The sequence below is a fragment of the Pezoporus wallicus genome, unplaced genomic scaffold (genome assembly GCF_028554395.1).
Source record: "Pezoporus wallicus isolate ANWC-B61680 ecotype Strahan unplaced genomic scaffold, APGP_CSIRO_Pwel_v1 contig_4238, whole genome shotgun sequence".
Lineage (NCBI taxonomy): Eukaryota > Metazoa > Chordata > Aves > Psittaciformes > Psittacidae > Pezoporus > Pezoporus wallicus.
Window position 1 is genome coordinate 2,731,447 of NW_026637932.1, and position 20,895 is coordinate 2,752,341.

Here is a 20,895-nt window from a genome sequence, read left to right on the forward strand (position 1 = left end):
AGAGGGGCACTCTCACCCCAGCACGCTACTGTGCTCAGGACCACTTTATCTTCATAGGCCATGGGCATGGCCCTATCTTGCTCAGGGGTGGCTTGTTGAATGGAGGAAAGCCTCTGCAGAGCAGCTCAGATACCTGCAGCTTGCCTGTGGGATGAAGGCTGGTGCACAGAATTTATTAGAGCTCTGGTTAAGCAGAAGAGTGCCCCAGAAAAGCTGAGGAAACAAAAAGAGGCCATGATTTCACCTGGAGCAGTTTTGGGACTTTCCCATGCCCATGGTAGCTGGGCTTGTCCCAGCACACAGCAGGTTTGCTCAGGAGTCACCAATCTCATACAAAGAGGTGCAGTGTCAAACCGGATGGGTCCTCAGCAGCATCGCAGCCCTAGGCATTGGGTAGCCAGAGCCAAGCCCAAAGCCACCATTTTCCCCTCATTTCTCAGGCCATTTTCAACCCCTTGCCACGCACCCGCCCTGGCAGCACAGGGGTCTGCTCAATGCTCAGCACACAGGTGGGCAGCACAGCATTCTGCTCAGCCTCTTCCCTGCGAGCTCTGGCCACAACCAGTGGCACTTGTGTACCTCCTGGCTGGAGTGTGTCAAGCGCTGGGGCTCAGCGAGCCCCAGGAAACACCTGAGCACCAGGACCCCTGTGTAGGATGCAGCTCTGGAGCATGGCAGGAAAGCTTGCCCAGGACAAACAGCACCAAAGCAGGGTCGCAGCCACTTTGCCAGCCCTGGACAAGGCTGCAGGGAGCCCTGGAGCTCCCATCCTCCTCCTTCACGTCCTGTGGAGCACACAAACAGCCAGCCGCAGAGCTGATCCCACGCCGTTCCGAGCCTCTGTGGTCCATCTTCACCTCGATGCACAGCTCGCCCCGATCCTGGCAATGAGCTGAGCATATCTCGGCCACCTCAGGTGGTTTTCAGCTTGAGCACCTTGGAAAGTGGCTCCTTGGCACTGGTGTAGAGGAGGTAGGAGCCCTCAGCGGTGTGAAATGCCTCCCAGTCTCTACAGCCGACAGTGGGGAGGTGGTGAGCCGCTACGAAGCCTTCATAGCCTTGCCACCTGCACAGGGAGGGCAGTTAGCACTCGGGGCACAAGCTGGGCACATGAAAGGGGGCAGAAATGCTCAGCCATGGGGTTGGCATCTCCCACCTCCCTGCTGTGGTTCAGGGTGGGATGTCCTTCACTGGGATTTTTCATTCCTGCCCAGAAACCTCCCCAGAATCAGGTAGCAGTCCTACCTGTCCACCTTTGGCAGATGCACCAGCATCTGCAGAGGTTGCCCCTGTGCTGGGCTCCCGGCAGGTCTGTTCCTGCTGGGAACAACCACCCGTCCACCCAGCCCTGCCCTCCTCCCGCAGCAGTACCTGTATATAATACTGTTAACGGAGAAGGTGAAGCCATCAAAGGAGTTTGCTACCACCAGAAAAGAGTCGTCTCCCACCGAGAAGAACTCCCAGTCCAGGGCACTGGGGATGAAGCAAGCAGAGGGGCAGGTGAGGTGGCCGCTCCATGGCCAGCTGAGGAAGGGACTGCGTGCTGCAGAGCTGAGCCCACCCCACACCAAGCTCTGCCACTCTGGTGATACACAGAAAACTCTGCCCTTCCCAAGCTGTTGCTGAAAGGAAATCCACCCTTGTTCCCAAACTCAGGGCCTTCTCTCACTTCCCACTGGGATTTTGTGCCAAGGACCTGTCACCCATTGCTCTTCCCACCAGTGTTAGCCCCTGGCAACATCCAAGCATGAATCCTCCAGGAGGCCTCCAGGTTGCTCAGAGGAAGGGTGTGACTGAGGAGCACCCTGACTCTTTGCACAGGTACCTGTAGGTGAGGAGGTCCTGGAACTTGACAAACATCTGGGCAGTGATGTTCAGCTCATAGATGGAGGAGTTGATGGCATAGAAGTTGGAGGGTGCTGGCATCCCGCTGTCATAGCTGTGGCTGTTTGCAACAGCCAAGAAGACTCTGTCCCCGATATGAAACACCTCCCAGTCAGCAGCACCAAAAGTCTGGGGAAGGAAGACACATGAGAAGCTGGATGTGGACAAGCCTTTGAAAGCCAAGGATGCTGCAAGGTGTGGGGAGCTCGGCTGGAGGAAGCTACCCACCCCTAAAGGGAAAATATAAGCCTTGGTCTGTCAGTCCTTAAGGGAGAATCAGTAGGAAAGTACCACTGCCTTTCCAGAAGTCTGAAGAGCATCTGTCTTTGTAATTATCCCCTGGCTAGTCCAAACACAAAGAGGGACTGAGGAATAGTGTTTGATCAGAGGCCAATCCTTACCAGGATAGACTGGAAGAGCTGGAAGGAGCCACTGAGCCAGATGTAGATGTGCGAGTAGATCTTAGTGGATGTGCCATTGAATGTGTTAGCCACAGCCAGAAAGGAATACGGCCCAATGGTGAAAAATTCCCAGTCATAGGCTCCAGAAGTAGGGATGGTCTGGTTGGTTTCAAACAACCCTGTCCTGGGGTTCCACCTGTATATTACGCTGTCTATGTTGTGGTTATTCCCTGGGCAGACAGACAGACGGATGTGTACCATGAGAGAAAGGAATATGTGGTTTGCATAAGAAAAAAGACCCAGAAACAGGTTCAGCTACAGAAATGTTTGCCAGCAGGTTTCAAGGCTGCTTGCTCCCCAAGAACCTGCCAAAGAGACTCTAGAGCCTCCATCCCTACCTAAAGCCTCCATCCCTGCTACCTCCCCATACAGAGGCACTGTGCTAGCATCCTGGGGTGGCCAAGCTCTGCTGGCTGTCCCATGTGTAGTGGGGCCAGTCGCAGATGAGTCCCCAAAGCTACTGAAATCATTGGCTGCTGTCATCCTTCACACACAAGCTCGCACATCTGGGAGAGGCCCACAGCTGGAATGGTGCTGCACTGACGTTTCTTCAGCACTTCTTTGCTAAGTCCCCATGCTCAGCTCCTGAACCCTGGAGAAGGCCAGAGACGTCCATGTGTGGATCCCTGATGACGGCACAAACTCCAGGAAGAGGGAGGGGATGCCACATTTTGCAACCTACCCTGTGCCGAGTACTTGGGATGAACCCACAAGCACTAAAGCCTGTTCTCCATCTGGCTCCTGGGCTCTGTTCAAGGATCTTGACCTTGTGTTTCTGTGGGACTCAGCTGGCTTTAAAACTAAAAACCTTTCTGCACCTTCAGCCTGCCACAACCCCTCCAGCCAGAGACATTTTTCTAAGAAAGAGCTGGTTTCACTGGGACAGGAGGAGGGTACCACCAGCCCTTTTCAGCCCACACTCACTAAGCACTGCTGTACCCTGTTAATGGGTTTACAGGCAGCCTGCATTGCAACAGAAGAGATTTTGGCAAGAAGGGCTGCAGGAAGAATGGGGTATGTGGGAAATGGCCACATGGATAAGTGGCAGCCCCTCAGGGACTGACCCTCCACTGGGTCAAACCCCAGTTTGGCTTGACCATGATGGTCTTAACCCTTACATGAAGTGTATGGCTGCCAAAGGGACTTTTCTGCTGCCACTGGCACAGGAGTAAGTCATGGAATAATAGAATCCCAGAATGGTTTGGGTTGGAAGAGACCTTAGAGTTCATCCAGTTCCAACCCCCTGCCACGGGCAGGGACACCTTCCACTAGACCAGGCTGCTCAGAGACCTGTCCAACATGTAGAAATGCAGAACTTGGTCTAATTTAGGTCCTGTAGTGGTTATAATTGTTTCTGCTTCTAATGCTATGTCTACCTGTTACACATTTCTTCCATAAAGAACTATGATGTACTTCTTTATGCACTTAAGACTTGTGGCGGGGTCCGACAAATGTCACGGGGAGTTTCTAGCCCAGCTTACAGGCAGCCAGTGTCCAAGCAACCTGCCAACAGCTTTGAGCCCAGTGCCAGAGGAGCCACTTCTGGTGGCAGAGAAGGAGCCCAGTGGTCCAATATCTGAACCCACCCTGGAGAGCCAGGGTTGTGGTATTGACCCATTCATCCCCTGTGCTGTGGGGTGCATTCCCCACCCCAGAACAGTTCATGGCCTGGGAGGGGAAAAAGGCTGGATCCTGTCTGCAGGGTGTACAGGGAGGGCGGGACATCAGCAGGCTCTCACTTGGCTTCCCTTGGTTTCCTGTGTGTCCACAAGGCCTATTAAAAGGCTCAGCCCCTGCAAACCCACGCAGCTGCTCTCACCACCCCACCATGTCATGTATCATTGGGGAAAAAAACAAAAAGTAGCAGAAAGATTCAGCAAAGATGTGGTCCCCACTCCTGTCCTGTCAGAAACTCAGAGGGGACCACATCATCCACTTCCCCAAGTGCTTTTCTTTCCTGAAAGGAGAGGGTCTGCAAGGGTTCACATTTCCTGGGGGACATGGCACTGAGCTCCATGCACTGACTCCCAGGTTTTGCCTTGCACTCTGGCAGACGATGCTCAGGGAGCTGCAGTGTTTCCACAGCAACAGGAGGATGCTCTTAAGCGGGGTGCCTGCAGCAGCGAGCTGTGGTCCCGAAGGGCTGCCTGCCCCAGCTGAGCCAGGCCCATAGAGAATATAAGGTCTGGGTACCTTCTCTGTGGTTGACCACTGCGAGGAAAGCCTCTCCCTCAATGACAAATGCCTCCCAGTCCCTAGCGCTGTGCGTGGTGATCCTCTGGTACGGGACGAATTTCTCTTTCCTGCGGCTCCATTTGTATATTACAGAGAGCTCCTGACCCCTGTCATTCTGCTCAAAATTAGCCACTGCTAGGAAGATCTGAAAAATAACAAGCCAGGACATCTTGGTTTTCTCCTCTCAAAGGAGTGTGGACAAAGAGGGGCAGGGTGAAGATGGGATGGGTGAGGGCAGGTGCCCATGGGATGTGTGGTCAGGGACCGAGGCAGCTGCTGAGGGGCAATACAGCTGGTAGGTGTCCCCGAGCAGCCCTCAGTGCATCAAACAGGGGACAGGGACCCAGTGACCTGTGGGGTGATAACAATAAGGATGAGATCAACTCCCGACACAAAACATTCTCCAGACGAAGAACCCCCCTCTGTGAGCCCTGGGGACAAGCATGCATCAGCAGAGAAGACCTTGCACAGTGCATGGAGTGCATCCAAGCTCATGGGAGTGCTGGCTTTGCCACTCCAGCACATTTTGGATGGAGTGGCAGAGGTTATGCCCCAGTTTGGACTGCAAAGAAGCACAGCCCACAAGCTGAAAATAGTCATCAGGGAGGCTCCTGACTCTTGCCCAGTGCAGGACCCTGCCAGCACCAGCGTGGGGTTTTATCCAGCCAAGGCTCAGCCAGCCGGAAGGACAGAGACCTTGCACACTGAGTGCAGGTCTATGATGGGTTTACATGACCCTCCAGGGAAGGTGCATTTCCAGTGCTGGGCAGATGTCCCTGCAAGCCCCAGTCCAGGCAGTCCCTTCAGGGCATCTCCAGAAACACAACTTCAGAGGGAATAGAAATGCCTGTGTGCAACCCTGCAACTCAGGAGCCTGTGGTCCCTTGCCCTCCAAGGAAGGAGCCATCAGGAGACCCTGACACTGCCCTCTGGGGCTCCTGACCCCATCCTGGCAGAGCACCAGCAGGTCCTGGTGTAGTAACGAGGTGCTAATACTTATAGAGGTGCTACCCCCTGCAGTGGGTATGAGGAACCTATGCTAACTGCAGAGCTCTGTACCACTGCTGGTACAGCACCTATCCGGTCACCATCTCCATGCAGAAATGTGCCCAGCACAGGCAGCTGCACACAAGGGAGCCTGCCTGTGTCCCCAACCCTTCTGGAGCTCCAAGGCTAGCCCCAGCCACAAATCTGCCCCCAGTTTTGCAGGACAGAGGCCATCCTGCCTAGTAAGTCTGAGTAAGTTTCTCCCAGTGAAGTCCTGAAGGCAAACCCAGAACATGTTAGCCTTGGTGAGCACCAATACAGCTGCTTCACTGTGTAGGAACCATGAGGAAATGGATCCCTCCAGCTTGGTGATCTTCTCTGCACCTGCAGCTGTGGCTGCAAGGGGGTATTGTGAGTCAAGACTGACGCTGGGGAGCCCCAAGGTGGTTTCCATCAGCCAATAAACTCAGCTGAGGATGCTCCTGTCTCCTGCCCATGTGGGTGCAGCTGGAGCTTTGCAGAGCAGGTGCAGCACTGGTGATGGCAGCACGGTCTCAGCTCAAAGCCAGCTTTGTAACTCATCCGCATTGTCAGGGCTTGACAAGATTCTTTGCAGGATTCCATCATCAGGCAGGTATCATGGCCCATTTGTATCCAAACATGAGGGGTGCCGGTGCCACCAAGCCTGGAGGCAGAACTTCTGCCCATCCCTCTGTACCCTGCAGCATGTAGCTCTCAGTGGGGAGCCCTGCAGCCACCTCCATGGCATCGGGTGACAAAGCCAGAACAGGTCATGCTGGAGAGGGAATGATCCCAACTCCCCTGGGAGCTCTGCTCAGAGCTGGCTCTCAGCAGATGTTTCTTTGGCTTGCCCGTGGATCCTTGAAAAGTGATAAGTAGCTCCCCGGGGAGAGGAAGCAGGCAGATACTGTGCAGACATCCCATAGCCCAGGGGAGGAGAGATGGCCCCAAAGTCCTAGAACAGTTTAAAAGCAAGGGAGCTTAAAATGTTGGACTTGGTGGGTGCTGGGAGGGAGCTACAAGCTCTGATGGCTCTCTAAGACCATAGGCAGATCTCTGAGACCTGAGAGTACCTTATGACAGTACATTACAGAGCACCCGCTAGAATCGGTGCTGAGGGAGGGCTCTGCTGTCTGTTCTCCAGTGTCAGGAGCTGTGTGTCTCCTACAGCAATGCCACAGCCACTGCCTGGGGTAGCCCTGCTTCACTTCATGGTGACAGACAGGACTGCAGCAAAACCCACTTCCAAGGAGGGTCAGCCTTTGTGCCAGGGTGGAAGCTGTGCTATGAGCACACAGAGACCAGGCTGTACCACAGCTCTGCACATCTTCACACTGACACTCACAGAGGCAGAACAGGCAGGAGCTGCTAGAAACGAAGCCCAGCACAGGGAGGGGATCCAGCTTCAACAGCTGGCTCTGCAGTCTGACCTTGCATACACCATGGAGATCCTGAGGGAGGAGATCTGAGTACTCCAGACATGCTACTACCCAAGCTGCCAGAACCATGTGCTGAAAATGGCCTGGGTGGATGTAGCTGTGTCTCAACAAAAGCAGTAAAACACAGAGGGCGGCCCACAGATCGGCAGCAGTCCCTAGGACAGACCCTCACTGGCTGCATACATGTATCAACATGACCCCATCAAAGACAGAAGACAGAAAGATTCACCCCCTAAACCATTCCTGAGACTCAGGGCTTCAGAGGAGAAGGCAGGGTTGGGCAATTGCAGTTTAATACACTGAAATATGAAGGCACTGAATCAACCTTCCAGGCTGACTTACCTTCTTTCCTATGGTGAAATACTTCCAGGACTGCGCTTGGTAGGTGGGGATGTTCTGATAGGGCACAAACTTCCCGTCAGTCCACTTATAGATGGCCGACCCCGGCGGGGTGTGTCGGTTGGCCGTGGCTGCAAACAGTCCCACTCCGGGGATGGTGAAGACCTCAACACCCATCGTCTCAGAGTTGGTCACTAGGTTCTGGTATTCTTCCACATAGTCCAGCCTCTGCTTGACTGGGAGACCACAAAAATAGAGGGGTGAGGTTAAAACCAGACGACCTTGCCTGGAGATGTGCCCCACATTGCATAGCAGAGCTGCCTTGGTGGTACTTGCTGCTCTATGGAGCTCTATGGGAGGCAAATGAAGGTCCTGATGTTTCTGGTGCTGACAGGCCAAAACCCAAGGGGGTGTTGAAAGGCCTAACTCCATCTCACTGGGCAGCACATCCAGCCCCATCCACCCCTGCCTGTTCTATGCTGGGAATTCTCCTTTGGGACTGGGGAATTAAAACACACCATGGGTATTTATTGCTTCTTACCAAGCGGGTTTATACATTTATCCTAAAGAGAATGAGGAGGAGAGGAAGAGACCTAGAGTAAAAGGGCCTGGGCTGCTGAGACCAGCTCTGTTAACTCATACTCACCAGCAGCAGCCCTTGAATCCAGCTGCACTGAGAGTGTTGATGTGAGTACCAAGAGCAAAGTCCAGTCAAGCAGGGGAGAGCAGGGGGACACTCCAGCTCCCTCATTCTGCTTTTACCTGACTCAGTTACCACCCCAAAGTGTTGTTAAGGGCAAATTTCTGTTCCTCCTTTGCTGCAAGAGCCTCCCTCCATCCCTGAGAGCTCACTGCACACCAGTACCTTCCAGCATGGAAATCCAGGCGCTGCCATTGCAGAGGTACAGCCCTCTCCGGGAGGCATTGAACCAGAACTGTGCCTTCTCCTGCATGGTGCAGGGTGGACGGGAGCCCAGCGTCACCTTCGTGTCGGTCTCTGGGCATGGAGAGGAGAAAGGCAGGTGCCTCTTAGTGCACATGATGGAGCAGCAAGGAAGCCTGTCCCTGTGCACACAAAGAGGGTTGCATGTACTTATCCCATCCTAGTGACAGGCACCCAGGAACAGGGTAAATAGCATCCCATGTGGCTACCAGCATAAGCCCAGCACTGCCAAGGGACCTGGATAGGCTTTCCAGGGGTATTTTGGACAGGGATCCCATCACACACGCACAGAAAACAGAGGGTGCTGGGAATACCCTCTCACCCTCTGCTCCTGTTCCATGCCCAGCCCCATGCAAAGATCCTTCCTCAACAAAGGCAAAAGGATTTACTGACCGTAGGGGTATTTTAGCACCTTGTTGCTCGCTGGCTTTGCAGGATGATTCTGGAGAACACTGGGGACAGAGAGCGTCACTACTTTAAAGCTCATGGGGGTGCATATCCGAGGGGTGGCATCAGCTCCTGGCAGCAGGACAAGCTGTCGCAGCAAGCCCTGGGAAAGCAGGAGCAGCAGGATGAAGAGAAAGTCCAACAAGACCAAGAAATGGAAACTGCAGGTGATTCATGCCCTGGATTTCCCTCACAACTCTTACTCGTTGCTCTCCCTCCCAGGCTGTGGAAGCCTCTGTGGATTCATGCACATTTATCAGATCCTCATTACATGCCCAGCCTGCCAAGACCTCATCCTAGGCAATTTAACAGCTGGTGCAAAGGGAGCACTGGCTCATTAGCTGCAGCAGCTTTCGCTGCCTCCACTTTTCACTACCGATACCAGGCACTGCCCTAACTTTTATATCAGTAAAACTGTGCCATCGGCTGCTTTTCTGTCACCACACCACTGGCAGTGTCCCCATCTAAAGCCACATCTGACCCACAAAGTACCAACTGCCAGCACTGCCCCTTATATGCCCACAGGAAGATGGGGCCGAGCCTGGCAGCAGGACCCATGGCCACCTCTGCAGTGTAGAGGGCTACAGGGGGCTGCAACTCACCCCATGGCCAGCCACCAGCACCCCTGGGCAGCCCTGCACCATGGAGCACCTACCGTGAACACGCCTTTCCTCCTCCTCCTGTTGCCCAGGTAGAAGTTGGCTCTTTTCACTGACAGGGAGGCTGGAAACGGTGTCTCCACTAACCTGCAGACGGGCAGAGAAGAGGCAGGGACAGTTTAACAGCATGTGTTGGTGGCTGGAGGAGATGCTGGCGGAGGCACGTTGCCCTGCCAGCCCTCCTGAGCCCCCTGCTGCTGCCCCAACCTACACATCCTTGGGGACGCTGCAGTCCACCGTCAGGGAGAAGGACTGGCCGGAGACAGCCAGGACGAGCGTGTGCCACTGGCTGTCGGAGAGGGAGACATTGGGGAAGGTGACGCGGGTCTGCCAGCCGTCGGCGCGCTCCTGGCTCCAGAAGAGGAAGTGGAGCTTGTCGGGGGCATAACGCAGCCCCACCAGCACGCTGGGGCTCTCCTCCGCCATCAGCGTGAAGACGTACTCGTTCCTCTGCAGGAGGGCACGGACTCAATCCCCATGGGCAAAGCTGCAGGGCTGGGCTGTGCCTGCTCCGTGCCCGGCTGGTGGTCACTTACCTTGGCAGGGACACTGAGGACCCTCAGCGTGACGATGATGGAGAACTCCTCGGGGAAGCGGTCGCAGTGGATGAAGAGCCGGGAGGCTGGGAAGCACAGGGCTCGGGGCCGCGAGGCAGCCAGCTGGAAACCGCGCACCCCCTGCACTTGAAACACCCTCATGCCATGGGCTAGCCCACCGGCGGGCACCACCTCTGAGAGGATGTCCAGCGGGCGCAGGTCTGTGCCAAGAGACAGCAAAGCGCATCACGACAGTGGCAGCCATCCCACCCAGACCCTCTGCGGGACGGGGCACCCACCTTGCAGTGCGGTGCTCTGCTCAAGGCAGCCAGCACAGCCCCAGTGCTCCACAGCAGCAGGGGGGGCTGGCATGCCCCAATAGCCTGCTGTCCCCTGCCTGGGGTCTGTGCCGAGCCCCTGCTTCAGGTACACAGGGAGGGTTTGTCCTCCAGGCAGCAAGGCTGACACCCCCATCCCCACAGCAGGAACACCGTGTGCAGGCTCACCTGCACAAACCACCCCACTGATGCAGCTCTGGATGCTGACCCCAGGACCTGCTGGCCAGGCAGCCCCCAGGCTGCCACCAGCTCCTAAGGATGCCCTGGCACTAGCAACTGCACCAGAGCCAGAGAACAGGCAGGAATCTGGCACGCTCATGAGGAAGCCAGTCCCCAGGGTGGTGAGGCAGGGTGCTCCCTGCTCCAGCCCCGGTCCAGGCTCTCCCAACCCAGCCCTAATTGCACCCACACACGTAGTCCCCTGGCAGGCACCAAAACCACTCATTACATGATTAACCTCTCCTCAGAGGAGAAACCAACGTGCTCAGCCCCAGAGCATCACCCAGGTGAAGCACCGGCACTGCAAAGCCATCCCCAGGTCACCGTCAGCCCAGTGTCTCGGCAATGCCCACACCAGCAGCCGTGGGAAGGGCTGGACCTACTCTGGGAGCTTCTCCCCAATTCCTTTCTTTGACAGCCTCCTCACAGCTTTTATTTTGACTGCTCCCCAGACAGGACTGTGGCATCTGTAGCACAGGGCAGAGTGGTGCAGTGATGCTGCCCAGAGGATGAAGCAGCACTCAGCTAGACTAAAAATTCCCTCACTCTGTCCCATTCCCAGTGAGACCGGGCTTTTAGCTCCTATTTGTACTAATAAATCTCGGCTGCTGGGGCGCAGCAGGAGAGCAAGGAGGGAGGGAGCTGTGAGAAAGGCTGGACCAGCATGTGTCTGAATCTAAAGCAGCTGGAGAGAGAGGGGAAGCGTTCCCCCCCAGGCAGCCCCAGCCAGCCCAGAACCAGATGGGCAAAGCAAGAAGGAATCTGCTCCTGTGGCTGCTCCATCTAGCCCAGAGCAGGGAGATCAGCAAGGTCCTTCCCATGCTGCCACTTCTGCATCCCCCCCTGCCCACGTCCCTGCTGTTTTAAACTATCCCTAAAGCAAAGCCTCAGTGGGGGAGGTTTAACTGAAACAACTTGTTTCAGAGAATCACAGAATCCCAGACTGGTTTGAGTTGGAAGGGACCTTAAAGCTCAACCAGTTCCAACCCCCTGCCATGGGCAGGGACACCTTCCACTAGACCAGGTTGCTTCAAGCCCTGTCCAACCTGGCCGTGAACACTGCCAGGGATGGGGCAGCCACAGCTTCTCTGGGCAACCTGTGCCAGTGCCTCACCACTCTCACAGTGAAGAATTACTTCCTAATATCTAACCCAAATCTCTCCTCTGTTAGCCCAAAGCCATTCCCCCTTGTCCTGTCACTACAGGCCCTTGTAAAAGGTCCATCTTCAAATTTCTTGCCCTTTAGGCACTGGAAGCTGCTCTAAGGTCTCTGTGGAGCCTTCTCTTCTTCAGGCTGAACAAGCCCATCTCTCTCAGCCTGGCTCCATAGCAGAGCTGCTCCAGCCCTTGGAGCATCTTTGTGGCATCCTCTGGACTCACTTGAGCAGCTCCACATCCCTCTTGTGCTGTGGCCCCAGAGCCGGATGCAGGACTGCAGGGGGGCTCTCACGAGAGTGGATTGAAGCGGGAGAATGCCCTCCCTCGACCTGCTGTAATGAACCAGTTCTTTTTTCTCTCTGCAAAAAGCTCATGCTGAATTTAGGCTTGGAATTGAAGGGTTTAGGAGCTCCAGTTGCCCTGGGGTCAGTGGGATGAGCTGGAGCCAGCTCAGCTGGGGATGGAAGCTGTGGGCCAGGAAGGGGCCATGTCCTAAATCCAAAGCCAAATCCCTACAATCAAAGATGCCCCCACACCAGTCCCTGCTAACAACCGGAGTGGAGCTGGCAGCTATTGGCTGGGAGTGCAGCCAGGGCGTTTCAGCCCAGGTGGGGCAGCGCACAAGCCCGGCAGCTGCCTGCTCTGCAGGATGGCTGCCCACAGCCTGACAGCATCGGAGCTACACTAGGAACCGGGGCCAGGCACCACAGGAGGGCCATGGAGGTGGTTAAATGTGATTTATGGGGCCTTGACACCCCCAGGACCACTCCAGTTGAGTGGGACAGTGGGGACATCCCCAATAGACCAGAGCGCCTGGGGGAGCAGGTGGGGGGCAGAAGCTCTCTGATCTCTTCCAGCTTTCCTTCTCACCACCAGACAGGCTGTAATGGTGCAAAACAGAGGTGCCACCAAACCGAGACAAACCCTGAGGACAGACACAGAGCCTGCGAACCAAGCAACCAAAACCGGGCTGAAGTTCCACTGCCTGCACCAGGACTGCACGGCACCAGGACGGGAAGTCAGAGCCAGGGGACGGGGACCTGCTTTGGGCTGGGTGGCTCTCGGCACTTCCCTGCAGGAAATGCCTTTGGAGCTGCCAGCTCCTCGGCTGGGGGCGGCAGGGCAGAAACGCTCCAGGAGGTTTTGCTGCCAGGAGAGCGTAGGTTGTGTCTGGCAGAGCACAGGGAGGGAGGGACTCTATGGGGGGACTCGATGGCTCTTCTCTACTTCTTCCAGCCCTTCCCTACCCTACACATTGGTCCCCAGGGCCAGCAGACCTTGGGACAACGCTTATGCCGAAGACGGGCACACGGCTCTCTCCACAGCACCGGGAAGGGCTGTTTGCCCCCTGGTTGCCATTGCAGGGTGCTGCAGGCACAGGGGTGACCCCACTACCCACTGCCATGGGTGCAGGCAGGTGCAGCAGCATCACGACATGCTGTCACACCGAGACTTGGTCCGCTGGCACCAAAGCCATGCACCCATGCGGGGCACCCCGCAAACAGAGCACAATACCTGGGGTCTGCCCTGGCACCATGGGGAGTGTTCTATCCATGGAAGGGACCTGGCACACTTCCCAGCGCAGGCAGCGCCTGTCTTGACACCTCGGTCGCGGCACAAGCCCTCCCACCGGCCTTCTGTCTTACCTGTGCAGTGCTGCCACGTCCGGCTGCCCCTGATGAAGCCCCCGCCGGCGGCCCACCGGAGGAGGATGACCCAGAGCAGCAGCGGAGCCGACATTGGGGAGCTGGCCTCGGGGGGTCCATGCACCGGGACCCCCTCGTCACCCACTCCTCCGCAGCTGGGCAGGCACCGTGCGGCTCGGCTCCCCCCGGGGGTTCTTGCATAGTCTGCCCGCGGGACCAGGCAGGGCTGCTTCTGGGTGCTAAGCCCGGTCTGTGCTGCGCCCTGGCATGGGCACTGCCCCCCGGGGCACAGCAGGGGTGGCGGGCAGGGGGCCGCCGAGGCAGTGCTGGCTGCAGCGTGCGCACAGACATTTAAATGAGGAGTCGGTGGTGGGAGAGGAGGAGTCCCGGCTCCTTGGAGAGCTTTTATCTTTTGCCCAACCCTCTGGAAGGCGGCTTTGGGGAGGGATTTTTTAATTATTATTATTATTATTTATTTTTCCCTTTTTTCCTTCGCTTCCGTTCATTTCTGGTGATTCATTTTTCTGAGGTCATGTGGGAGTGTAGGTGGGACATTCACCCCTGCCTGGAGAGACCAAGTTGGGAACCTTTCTGCCTCTAAAAGGGCTTTCAGAAGTACAATCCCAGCCTGTAAATGGGGGAAGATCCTCCCTCGGCCCATTTCACCCTGCCCAAAATGAAACCAGATCCCACAGGGTGTATAATTTTCCCCCCAGAAGGCCCCAGGCAGGTGATGCCAGTGCTCCCATGCAAGACTTCAACCCAAAGGCTGCCCACCAGACCTGGCCCTGCCAGAAGGACGGTGGCAGCAGCACACAGAGCGTCGGTTTGGAAACGCTCGAGGTTATGCTGTTCAAACGGGAGAGAGCAGTGGAAAAACTCCCTGCACACAGCGAGCTCCGCTGGGTTCCTCCAGCCGCAAAATGAGTTACTTCCATTCCCTGAACAATTGAATTGGGCTCCCACCCCCCCGTTCCCAAAATCTTCCCGCAAGGCGCTCGCTAGAATAGAAAGCGGATGGCCAGGATGAAACGCCAAAAGAATGTGTTGCAAACCGGAGGTTTTGTCAGCAAGGAACAGCCGGAGCTGGACCCACGGACATGCCTCGCTGTCCGCACCCCTCACTGGCCCAGAATCTGTTGTGCCAGGACCAAGAGGATGCAGCCCATGGGCTGTGGGCACATGGCAGAGCGCAACACCCTGCACCTCGGTCCCAGATCCTGAGAGGAACTGCTGCTGGACCCTGAAGACACCCCAACATGGTCAGGGCCTCGGTCTTGGACCCAAACAGCCCCTGAAGCATGGAGGGTGGCTGTGCGCATGGTTGGGGATGATCTGCACCAAAGCAGGGATGCAAGGAGCTCCCACTTCCCACAAAATCCCTCTTTGGGTATCCACCAAATTAGGTCTCTCCCAGGATCATGCTTAGGCAGAGCTTAAGCAGAACTTAACCTCTCTGCAGAGCTCCAGATGTGAGGCACCCCTGGCTCCCAAACCATCTTCATTCCTGTGCTAGGGATGGTGTCCAGTGGCACAGACACTTCCCGGGCCCAGGGGGCCCAAATGGCAACTGCACGTGGCCGCTGCAAGCGATGCGGGAGGTGCAAACCATCCCATCCCCCTGACAGGCTCGGCCCCTCGTGCTGCTGCCCATGGCCTTGGGGACACCCGCCGGGGCTGGGAGCAGCCTTCCTGCCAGGACCCCATCCCATCTCTGACACATGGTTCTGACACATGGATTTTGGTTCAGCCTCCGCTGAGGCCAGCCATGGCTCTGTGAGGGTCTGGGCAGCCCACGAGACTCCTCCTGGGGAGAGAGGAAAATTCCTGCTGGGAAAGCTGGGGAGACTGTTTTCCAAAGGTCATGTAGCTGCCTTTAAGCACTTGGCCAAAAAAGCTGGCTGGTGGAGACATCTCAGACCCAAGGACATAAGTGCGGGTGTCCCCTCTAGAAGCAGGAGGATCAAGGAACTTCCAGGCAGGAGGTGAAGGAATCGAAGTCCCCATTGATGGGCATGGAGGACATGCCAGAGAGTACTCAGCCCGGCACTGTGGACTCAGGCTGCTTCTCAGCCATGTGCTGTTAATGGTCTCCTGGTGAGGACAGGGACATTGATGGTCCCCAAGGATACTCTTCATCCCTGGGCTGGGACCCTGGCATAGCAGAAGATGTTGGAGCACCTTGGGCTGTGCCCAGCACTCTTCTCCCTCCCCAGGAGGACCTGCCCCAGGAACCAAACTGTGGTGTGAGATAAGGACAAAGGCCCCCTGCCTGCTGGGGTCCAGGGGTTTCCAGGACCCGCTCTGTGGCACAACAGCAGTAGGAAGCAGTCAACAACACTTCCTAAGCACACGCGCACATTCCTATGTGCACAAGAAAGCACAAGAGGGTGAAATAAAAGAGACAAACAGGGAGATGCTTGCCTAATTCGCATGGGTCATAAATAAAACCATGTGGCAGCTCTGAACAAAATGATCCTTGGATTTCCACCAAAAAGGTTTGGCCATCCCCAGGTTAGAAAAGGTTGAGAAACCCATCTGCAGACAATCCATGTCAAACAGAGCTTCCATGCAGAGGACAGCGTGAGGAGGACACCTAATCAACGCCAGGGACAGGCAGGACCCTGCACACAGGGTGATGTTCCTGCTCTTCCAAGACTGTAACTCACTCCTTATTATTTGCAGACACAAAGTCATGTTTAAGGGCTTGTTATGTCCTATTCATTTCAGACTTAATTCCTGACATCTGCAAGAGCTTTCTGCCTTGAAATGCAGTGTGCATACAGGCACCGGCAGTGGCAAAGATTGAGGGGCCATATACACAGCTCACAGATAAATGCAGCACTGCCCATCTGCAGCTGGGTGTTCCTAGCCTGCCTCTGGCTGGCAGCGGGCAGTGCTGTGTCCATCCTCCTGCCTGTGCTGGTGTGGCCACACACAAATCCGCAGGGATGGAGCTGGAGGTCAGTGATGAGCACACAGAGCCAGCCCTGCCTGTGTGAGCAGCAAGGTCAGGATCAGCCCTTTGGGGCCAGTTAAGAAGGGGAGGGAGAAAACTGTTCCCAGAGCAACAGCCCATGCTGCAGTTCCCCAGATTCCAGTTCAGGCTGGACACCAGGGACAACACCTTCTCCGGGATGGTGGGATGGGGATGGGGTTTTCATCCTCAGCCGTATCCGAGGCCCCTGCCTCATCACCTCTGCTCTTTCTCCTAGGCTGAAAACCTTCCCCTGTTTCCTGGAGCAATTTCAGCTCCCTGAGCCCAACCTGCCAGCACAAACTGGAGTTGCTGCAAGAACTCTCTGCACCAGGAAACCTGTCAGCGTTGTACAAGAAGTGTAAATGCCTTTAACCCCATCGCCTCTCAGAAACTCAATTCCCAGAAATCCTGGAGAGGCTCTGCCAGGAAAAGTTTTGTCGAAGGACTGGGACGATTGCAAAAGACACCCTTTTTAGGAAAGCCACCAAAAAAGACAGCACAAAGCCACCCCAACGCTGCAAGTCCTGCTGCCAGTTTCCCAGGCGCGCAGCTGCCTTCGGAAGCAATCCCTGCCGGGTGGCGGCAAACCACCAGCATTGCTCACATCCCAGAGCCCGCCGTGTCCACACACCCACAGCATCCCTGGCACTGCCTGCCCCACAGCCCCAGGGAACGCAGGAGCCCGGAGCAGCCATCCTGATGCAGCTCCCCCAGCTCTGGCCATGGGCAGCAGGCAGGGCTGGTGACCTGGTAGCTTCCCAGGCAGGTCCGCCAGGAGTGAGCGGAGCATCCTGCCCCCATTTGGAGCACACATGGCAGCTGAGCTGGCAGGCCTTGAAAAGGGCTCCAACAAGCAATCACTTAACTTGTGCCAGCACAAGCCAAAAGACAGGCTTTAAGACCGTGCTCCTGCGCCAGAGCTGCTCAGGATGGGGCTAGGCAGGACCCAGCAGCCACATCTGCCCCTGATCTCCCCTGCACGTGGCAAACAGCCCTCTACCACTGCCTGGGACAATGATCTGTCCTTTTTGCCACTTCCCCCGAGTTCAGCCTTGTGAGAGGCTGAGCCACCTCCCTGCAGCTGCGGGACACCCAGACTCTCTGCAGTCACCACTGCCTAGCAAGGTGGCTCCATATGGATGGAGGGCATTAAACCCAAGCAACTGTGAACATGTAGACTACGGAAACGGTGCTCCAGCCGTTTTCATAGAATCCCAGACTGGTTTGGGCTGGAAGGGACCTTAAAGCTCATCCATTTCTACCCCTCTGCCATGGGCAGGGACACCTTCCACTAGACGAGGTTGCTCCAAGCCCTGTCCAACCTGGCCTTGAACACTGCCAGGGATGGGGCAGCCACAGTTTCTCTGGGCACCCTGTGCCAGCGCCTCACCACCCTCACAGGGGAGAACTTCTTCCTACTATCTAACCTAGATCTCCCCTCTGTCAGCTTGCAGCAGGCAGATGGTGGTAAATGGCAGAAAAAGCCACAGCAGGGAAGCTTGAGAACATGCCCTCACATTCCTGGGCCCATCAAGGACCAGCAGGGATATAAAAGGGGATGCAAAGTGCTGATTGTACCAGAAATGATCCCATAGCTCCCCAGTTAGGGCCTGGCCAACATCTTCTCTCCCCGCTGAAGACCACCTCAGACCATGCGGTGCATTAGGAAAAGGTGTGGGTATCGCAACTTCCTCCTTCCAGCCAGGCAGCAAATACGCTGCCTGCACTGGGGGACACTTTTTAGGATATAATACTAGGATAACTATTATCAGTTGGATTCAATGACCTTAAAGGCCTTTTCCAACCTGAACGATTCTATGGTTATTATATGGGTGATGACTCAGGCTCTGGAGGAGCTGGAGACACGGGGAGGGCAGCAAAGCAGGCAGTGCATGCAGTGGGCTCCCCTGGTACCGAGGTGGCAGCGCAGGCAGCCAGGCTTGCTCTGCTCACCCGCCGGCAGCTGAGCGCGGCTCCAACATCCGGGGAGGGAAGGGAACAAAGAGAACAATTGCTATTGTTCTTCAGGACTTTCTTCGGGCCAGTTCCTCCAGCGCGGTGCTGCTGCCCTGTCACTGTGACCACAGCCCCACTGCGCTCGGAGCTGTGCAGGCACCAGTGGGGACGTGGCTCTTGTCCCTCTCTGCCTGCCACCCAACCCTGGGAGCCTGGTCCCCACAGCAGAGATGGAGCCAGCATCCTTCACAGAACCTTTCCCTGTGAGGTTGGCGAGGCGCTGGCACAGGGTGCCCAGAGAAGCTGTGGCTGCCCCATCCCTGGCAGTGTTCAAGGCCAGGTTGGACGGGGCTTGGAGCAACCTGCTCTAGTGAAAGGTGTCCCTGGCCACGGCAGGGGGTTGGAACTGGATGAGCTTTAAGGTCCCTTCCATCACAATTCTGTGATTCTGTGATTCTATGATCCTTGGCAGGGTTACCCCACACACCACAGCTCCTGTCCCACTCCTCAGTGCCATTGGGAATCCCCAAGATGCTCAACGTATGGTGACATCCAGCTTCCCCAAGATGCTCAACGTATGGTGACATCCAGCTTCCCAAGCTCTCATTACCTGCCAAGGCACAAAAGTGCTCAAAGTGGTAGGGAAGGGAAGAACAGAATAAGCGTCCTGGGGACCCTGGCTCCTCATCCCCTTCACTGATCCCACACAGTTGTTGCAGCGAGGAGAGCAGCCTTTGCTGGCAGCAGGGCCTCACGCAGCAGGACTACACATGAGCAGGATGAGCACCCCCATGACTGCCCCCTGAGCAGGGCTCTAATTACAGCCCAACCTCTCCCAGCCCAGCCCAGCAGCACCCAGCCAGCGCTGCCTTTGAAGTCTGGGCTTTCAGAAACCACCACCAGGCTGCTCCTAATTGCCCTTTGTGAGAGCGGGGAGGGATTGGAGCCAGGAGGGGGCAGGCGAGGGGGGCAGCAGGGCTGCTGCGGGGGGGAAGCTGGGGTACCACTGATGGGGTGCTCAGCACATGGCATCACCCTGGGCTGATTGGTCTCCGTGGGTCTGCAGATGGAGGTGGAATCTAATGCGTGAGAAAGAATTCAACCTGAGTCTTGTTTGATGGGATTGTAATTCACTGGCAAAATAAACCAGATGCACCCTGGTTACTGGCTGGGTGTTAAAAGGATGGATGCTGAAGAACATCATGGCTAAAAGTGAGGCTGCATGGGCACAGTCTGGACAAGTGGCTTCAGCAACAATACTGACGTTTTCATAAAATCAAGTTTCATATAGAGCCCTAAGACCTTAATATGGCCATCAAATACAAGTATTCCCACCAAGGCCATGCCGGCTCCAAGGTGGAAGAACTTGTGTCAAAGCAAGATCTGGCCAAGGACAAAACTCAACTTCTCATCACCTCTTCAGGCAATGCTCCTTTAAAAACACCTTCCCTCCAGCCTGCGCTTCATCACAAGAGCTGGTGTACAAAGCTGAGCTCCAGGTGAGCAAGGCCCCTCCTGACCCCCTTGCAGCATGCCCACATACACCAACCAGAAGGCTCTCCAACCCCAGAGGCTTCCCACATGGCATAAAAGCAAACTTCCCCAACTTGGTCACTGCTCCATGCTCCAACATTCCCTAGCTCCCAGGGGATAAATGGCCAGGGGAAGCCGTGCAAGGCACAAAGCTCTGGGGATCGGATCAGTCAGCTCAGAGGTGTGGGCAGCTCTCTTGCTCTTCAAACACAGAATGACTTTCCCCTCCCTACTGGCTGTCATTGACCAAGCCTGCAGGGAGCGATGCGCTGACCAGAGCAGTGGAGGAGGACGGGGATGCTGGTGAAGCAGCACACCCAGGGAGGAGCCTGTGCGAACGTGTCCCAGGGCAGACTCGGCAAGGGAACCACGTTCACCTCACGCTGTCCTGCCAGCCCCGCTTTGGGTTCAATCTGCTGAATTGTTCTGGCCTGGTAAGAACTAGTTTTGGGCAAAACGCCCAACCGGGCTGTGGGCAAGAGCCTCCACGGGCCGGGCCCAGCGCTCAGGCGCGTGGGTGCCCCCTGGCATGCTGCATCCTGCATCGCTGCGCTTTGAACCCACCTCCCGCATCACTGCACAGCCCCACAGGCGCGGCTGCGTTCGCCTTCACCCACAGCCCGGCAGCAAAGGACCCACCCTCATGGGCAACCCCTGCAGCTCCCCTGCACAGAGAGACCCGGCTCCTTTAGAGCTGTGATAGCAGCACAGAGCCTCTTCCCCCACTGCCTGACTCCTGCATCCCTGCATCACAGAATCCCAGACTGGTTTGTGTTGGAAGGGACCTTAAAGCTCATCCAGTTCCAACCCCCTGCCATGGGCAGGGACACCTTCCACTAGACCAGGTTGCTCCAAGCCCTGTCCAACCTGGCCTTGAGCACTGCCAGGAATGGGGCAGCCACAGCTCCTCTGGGCAACCTGTGCCACTGCCTCACCACCCTCACAGGGTAGAACTTCCTAAAGTCGAATCTAAATCTCCCCTCTGTCAGCCCAAAGCCATTCCCCCTTGTCCTGTCACTACAGGCCCTTGTAAAAAGCCCCTCTCCAGATTTCCTGTAGGCCCCTTAGGCACTGGAAGCTGCTCTAAGGTCTCCCTGGAGCCTTCCCTTCTTCA

The 20,895-nt window shown here is 56.2% G+C and overlaps 1 protein-coding gene across 4 annotated transcripts; it reads right to left on the reverse strand.

Moving 5' to 3' along the window:
• Positions 1-459: 459 nt before the first annotated feature.
• On the reverse strand, positions 460-13,957 carry TSPEAR (thrombospondin type laminin G domain and EAR repeats). Of its 4 annotated transcripts, XM_057408394.1 has the most exons (12): positions 13,313-13,957; positions 9,952-10,172; positions 9,627-9,865; positions 9,412-9,502; positions 8,703-8,859; positions 8,232-8,363; positions 7,370-7,602; positions 4,539-4,725; positions 2,286-2,515; positions 1,826-2,013; positions 1,372-1,473; positions 460-1,066 (listed from the first exon to the last, which is right to left on the reverse strand). In XM_057408394.1, the coding sequence occupies exons 1-12, from the start codon at positions 13,404-13,406 to the stop codon at positions 913-915; spliced, it is 2,028 nt and encodes a 675-aa protein (XP_057264377.1). In that variant the 5' UTR covers positions 13,407-13,957; the 3' UTR covers positions 460-912. The 4 variants fall into 4 exon arrangements, 3 of the variants coding, with proteins under 3 accessions (XP_057264377.1, XP_057264378.1, XP_057264380.1); XR_008972058.1 differs by having other exon boundaries at positions 1,023-1,066; positions 1,372-2,114; XM_057408397.1 differs by lacking the exon at positions 460-1,066 and having other exon boundaries at positions 1,376-1,473; positions 1,826-2,114.
• Positions 13,958-20,895: the final 6,938 nt, after the last annotated feature.

Bases quoted from the DNA above. Each gene is read 5' to 3' on its own strand.
- TSPEAR (XM_057408394.1), bottom strand. From the start codon at position 13,406: ATGTCGGCTCCGCTGCTGCTCTGGGTCATCCTCCTCCGGTGGGCCGCC. The intron at 9,503-9,626 runs GTAGGTTGGGGC...GCCCGTCTGCAG, and splicing joins TGCAGCGTCCCCAAGGATGT to GTTAGTGGAGACACCGTTTC. The intron at 7,603-8,231 runs GTACTGGTGTGC...GTGGTCTCCCAG, and splicing joins CTGGATTTCCATGCTGGAAG to TCAAGCAGAGGCTGGACTAT.